Genomic DNA, 6000 nt, shown 5'->3' on the forward strand with positions numbered 1-6000 from the left:
CCTATGTGTCTCAGCCTGTCCTGAAAGCAAACAGTCACTTTCCACCCACTGGGTAACAATGCAGCATATAGGGGAAACTGAGACACAAACAGGACTCATAAAAATGTTACAAAAAATTTCCATTGCGTCACACCTAGTCCTTATCATACAGTTTGCTTACAAGTACTTTAAATACATAAAATTTAAAATATAAAAAGTAATTGAGCGCACACACTCAATAAGAAAACCAAAGCGTTATGAGAAAGTTTACCAGTGGAGTTGCTGTGAATTGATACTTTTTATAAACTAGCAGTTACTGGCCTATCCAGGCATGTAGTTCTGGAATTGGGTTGTAACAGTTACCAGAAGTAGTTTTTCTTAAGAAAAATCTTCTAGAAAATTTTACCCTATATATTTCAAGGGGCTTAATCTTGAAGTGGGCAGTGCATCTCAGTAACTCAGGAATTTGCAATATACCCCTACTCTAAATATTAAGCTCCTGATCTTAAAAACATATGTGTAAACTTCATATGTGTATAGTCCTACTGAAATCAATGAGACTAGTTGTGCATGAAGTTACACTAGATATATTGTAACAAAATATCTGTGATTTGACTCTTAACTATTGCTTTCAGTTTGTGTTCGTCATGGTCTGTCACACTTTTCTGTTGAGAGCACTGTATTTCTGTTGCATACATCCCAAAACTTTGTTTTTAACAAAAATAAATTCAGAGAGGTAGGAAGAGGAGGTAAGATTTTGACCCTGTGTCTGTTGGGCATGTAACTTTGTTAATGGAGCATACATTTCTTTAAAGATTGCTACAGCTTTAGGAAATTCTTCCTGCCCTTTTCCTCCTCCTACCAGTCTCTTGTCTGATTTCTTACTCCTTGATTTCAAGCCTCGATTCTCTTAAAAATTCAAATACGCTATGCATGAAGTATCCCCAGAACATTTCACAAATATGGCAAGATTTCCTTTAGCATTTTTACAAAACATGTGGCACTATTTCCCATAATTACCACTTTTCCTGCATTTTCTAGTGTCCTTGCTTTCCTCTTAGTTAAACATCAGTGATGAAGTCACAGTATGTACAGATCTGATTAATCTTTAAGAACATCAGAGTAAGGCTAAAATTACAGGAACAATTCAGATTTACACTCCATTTACCAGTGACGTACTAAATCTCAATATGTTAAAATGTTGCAGGAAATAAATAATTATTCTGATACAAGATGTTTTATTACTTTACAGTGAATTTTATGAATATCATGCACTGATGATGGAAGAAGAAGGAGCAGTTATTGTTGGGCTCTTGGTTGGGTTAAATGTGATAGATGCTAACCTGTGTGTAAAGGGAGAAGACTTAGATTCACAAGTAAGTGAATTATAAACTTCTTTAATCACCCAGTCTTTTGAAAGGAACTTTTAAAGAAAATGGCCAATGCTTTTATAGAGGCAGATGCATAGCTGCTTATAAATATGTTCCCATCTGTTCATCCATGACAACGAATTTTCTTTACAAAATTATTTGAAATTAAACACTTTTAGTGATAATTACTGAATTCCAAATTTCCATAGTTAAGTAGAACTGCCTTTTACTAAATAACAGTTCACTATTGAATCATAGGGGTAAGTTGTCTACAGTTGTTGCTGTTGTTTACTTGTATTATTGTACTGCCTGCAGTGTGCTAGGCACTTATTAGAAGACATAGTCTGTGCCTTGAAAATTTTATAATCTAAGATGACAAGCAACATACAACTGCCAATAAAAAAATGCATGTATATTTTATACATTTTTTAAAAATTACATAAATTCAAGTATCCCCAAATATCTCTCTACCCAGTCTTGGTTAGTTTGCTAATTTGTTGTAGGAGACAGGGTAGAAATGAGTCTTGAAGAGTGATTTGAAGGAGAAGATAGTGGCCTTACAAATGAGTTTGAGTGGCATTCTGTGTGTAAGGGTCGATGTAGGAGAAGCTGACAAATAGGGCATCATTGACAGTGAAGAAGGCTGGAGGTGATGCTGTCAGAGGCAAGCTAGGATAAGTAGAGAGTGACAGTTATGAAGGGTCTTGGAAAATTAATACAAGAAGCTTGAACTTGGTGTGTAGAGCCCTGCAAATTTGTGGATATCTGCTTTATATCTGCAGACCATTTTTGCAGATCATGGATTGGATGTGGATACAAATTTTGTATCTGCGCAGGTCTCTATTGATGTGTTGGAAAAGAAATAGGTAGTGGGGAGAGGACTTAATATGATCAGAATAATAGGCATGGGAAGATGATCTCAGTATTTGTTTTTGGTATAGACTGGAATAGGGTGGTATGGATGTCAGGCCAGATTAAGGAAGTGGTGAAGTAGTGAAGTTATGAAAAATGAGGGCATGAACAAGAGTTTTAGCTGTGTGGACAAAACCTGGATTTGGACAAAACCTGGATATGGGGAAAAGAATTGGGGTAGGGAGGATGGTAGTGGTGTCAGCAGTGAAGAAAAATAGAAGGGTGTGGAGACAGTGGAAGATAGAGAATTCAGTTTTGACCAAGTGAAGTTTAAGCTGACAGCAAGACATCTGGGAGCCAGTCTGAGACAAGAGTCTGGATCCTGGGAGACAAATCCAGAATGAAAAGATAGATATGTCAGTCAAGAGTGTAAAGACTGAATCCATGTGAGAGAGAAGTGTGTATGGTGGGGTGCAACAAAGGACAGAGTCCATGGAAAGTGAGAGTAGACAGGAAGAGGGGGACATGTCAAAAGAAACAGTGAAGGAGCAATTAAAAGAGCATGAGGAGAACTAGGAGAGAACAGTGTTGTGAACGCCAAAGGAGGGCAAGATTTCAAGCAATCATTTATTCTCAGTAGTTTCAAAAGTAGCAGAGAGATCAGAGGATGAAGGTGGAATAAGGGCCCTGAGATATGACCCTGAAGAGGTTGCTAGAGACCTTGGTGAAGTGAAGAGGGCAGAAGTCTTGTTGGAGGGAATTAAGGATGGAGTCAAGGGAGAGGAGCTCAAGGGAACGATTGTAAATTGCCTGTTCAATTATTTCTTCTTCTTCAGATTGTCCTTATTTGTGGTGCACTTCAGATTGTGCGTGTGCTCCTTGCACCCAGACTAGAGATGTTTCTTCCCTAGCGATGTCCATTGGTCTGCGCATGTGCCCTCGCACTCCTTGTGCTTCGCACCAAGGAGATAAATAGGGCAGCCTGACCACTATCATCTTAGTTTCTTCTTACTGTTTGTGCTTTAGAATGGAGCTATGGTATTTGTGCTGGTTTCTTCAGGTTCTCTCAAAATAGTTTAAAAAAATTTCTTATAATTAGTTAGTTTTTAGGGGTTTGGTACCCTAACTATATAAAAAACTGTCCCGTAGCTTTGCGATCTCCCCCCTGGGTTGGAAGCGATCTCTGTAACTGACACAGACATTCCGTCCCTCCCTCCCTCCAACCCTGGTCTTCCTGTGGTTGCAGGAGAGTATGACAAGAATCCCCAGATTTAAAAGCTGCATCAAATGCCACAAGCCCTTCCTGGTTACAGATTACCATGACACCTCTCTGTACTGCCACATCCCTTCCAGGTGCAGTATCTGTAGGTCGTCACCAATATGTAGGGCAAGAATGAATGCTTACCCCCCTTCTGCTACAGACAGTCCCGGACCCTCCTGCCTTGTCCTTGAGGACTCGTAGCAGGCGCTGCTTCAGCGTGGGGAATTCCTGGGCACCCACAAGGCCAGGGTCTGCAGGTGAGACTGTTTGTTTAAAGCAATTCTTATAGCTGCTTTTAATTATCACCTCCTTCTAAGGGAGGGCATATTCACCCACAAGCAGGCTCTGGCAGGAAACACTGCTGTTTTTTATTTTTACACTTTACAGTTTTAGGCTTTTTTTAAAAATTTTTTAATTTGTTTATTTAGCTAAGTGGCTGCAAGCCAGCTCGGCTGGTCAAAGCCAGTTTACTACTAGCTCCCTCCAAACCATTTTGTAACATTAGCCCAAGGTAATTTGTGGTCAACCCCAACAGTCTGTAATTCCCCAGATTGTCTTTATTCCCCTTTTTATACATGGGCACTATATTTGCCCTTTTCCAGTTCTCTGGAATCTCTCCAGTCTTTCATGACTTTTCAAAGATAATCGCTACTGATTCAAATATCTCCTCATTCAGCTCCTTAAGTATTCTAGGTTGTATTTCATCAGGCCCTGGTGACTTGAAGACATCTAACTTGTCTAAGTAATTTTTAATTTGTTCTTTCCTTATTTTGGCCACTGATCCTACCTCATTTTCACTGGCATTCACTATGTTAGATGTCCAATCGCCACTAACCTTTTTGGTGAAAACTGCAACAAAAAAGTATTTAGCACTTCTGCCGTTTCCACATTTTCTTTTACTCTTCCCCTCCCCCCCTCATCATGGAGTAGTGGGCCTACCCTGTCCTTGGTCTTCCTCTTGCTTCTAATGTATTTGTAGAATGTTTTCTTGTTGCCCTTTACGTCTGTAGCTAGTTTAATCTCGTTTGTGCCTTGGCCTTTCAAATTTTGTCCCTACATACTTGTAATTTGACCTAATTTCTGCTTTTTGTAGGACTCTTCTTTGAGTTTCATTTAGGGCGGTAAATTGGAGCTGGCTAGAGAAACCTGCACCTGATTGGTGAATGGTAAACAGCTGCCAGTCTAATTAGCCTGGGGCTACATACAGGCCCAGAGGAAGTAAGTAAGGGGGAAGCCAAAGAGTGGAAGGAGAGCGGTAGCTCTTCCCTCCTGGGTGCAGAAGTTGAGAAGTCCTTAAGGCTGACAACCCAAGCTGTATGTGGTGAGAAGGTGGTGGGAGTGCATGCTGAAAATAAACTGCACCGGTGATTGCTAAGCCCCAGGGTCTGAGTGATTTGTGAATGCAGCAGAAGCAGGAGCAAAGGGGGCCGTGCTACAATCACTTTAACCCAAGCTGCCTTCCACTTTCAAATTCTCAACCAGTTCCTCCCTATTTGTCAAAATCAAATCTAGAACAGCCTCATTTTGATTAAAAAATTAGAATGATATAAAATTAACATGGCACACATTAAATGGATTAAAACAGATCTCAAAATGTAACTGTAAATGGGGAATTGTCATTGAGTGGGTCTGTTTCCAGTGGGGTTCCACAGGGTTTGGTTTTTGGCCCTACACTATTTAACATTTTTATCAGTGCCTGGAAGAAAACATAAAATCACCACTGATAGTTTTCAGATGACCCAAAAATTAGGGGAGTGGTAAATATTGAAGAGGACAAGTCACTGATTCAGAGCAGTCTAGATTGTTTGTTTGGTAAACTGCGCTTGAGTAAGCTATGTGTTTTAATACGGCTATATGTAAATGTATACATCTGACAACAGAGAATGTAGGCTATACTTACTTATAGGATGGGGGACTCTATCCTGGGAAGCAGTGACCCTGAAAAAGGTTTGAGGGTGATGGTGAATAATCAGTTGAACACGAGCTCCCAGTGTGATGCTGTGACTGAAAAAGCTAATGTGATCTTGGGATGCATAAATAGAGGAATCTCAAGTAGGAGTAGAGATGTTATTTTACTTCTGAATTTGGAACTGGTGCAATCACTGCTGGAATATTGTGTCCAGTTGTGGTGCCCGCAATTCAAGAAGGATGTTAATACATCAGAGAGGATTCAGAGAACAGTCACAAGAACGATTAAAAGATTAGAAAAACATGCCTTATAGTGACAGACTCAAGGAGCTCCGTCTGTTTAGCTTAACAAAGAGAAGGTTGTGACTTGCTTATAGTCTGTAAATATCTATGTGCGAAACAAATATTTAATAAGGAGCACTTCAGTCTAGCAGAGCAAGGTATAACACAGTCCAATGGCTGGAAGTTGAAGCTAGATGAAATAAAGCATAAATTTTTAGCAGTGAGAGTAATTAACCATTGGAACAATTTACCAAGGGTTGTGGTGGATTCTCCATCACTGACAATTTTTAAATTAAGATATCTAAAAGATCTGCTGTAGGAATTATTTTGGGGAAGTTCTATGGCCTG

The 6000-nt window shown here is 39.7% G+C and overlaps 1 protein-coding gene across 2 annotated transcripts in view; it reads left to right on the top strand.

Annotated features, from left to right (window-relative positions):
- The window catches only part of RUFY2 (RUN and FYVE domain containing 2), a 64507-nt gene that overhangs the window by 22063 nt on the left and 36444 nt on the right, over positions 1-6000 (top strand). For both annotated transcript variants that reach the window (XM_065407497.1, XM_065407496.1), the window contains exon 5: positions 1232-1355. In XM_065407497.1, the coding sequence (XP_065263569.1) occupies positions 1232-1355 (124 nt within the window). The remainder of the gene's footprint in view (positions 1-1231; positions 1356-6000) is intronic.

This window comes from Emys orbicularis, chromosome 7 (assembly GCF_028017835.1).
Source record: "Emys orbicularis isolate rEmyOrb1 chromosome 7, rEmyOrb1.hap1, whole genome shotgun sequence".
NCBI lineage: Eukaryota > Metazoa > Chordata > Testudines > Emydidae > Emys > Emys orbicularis.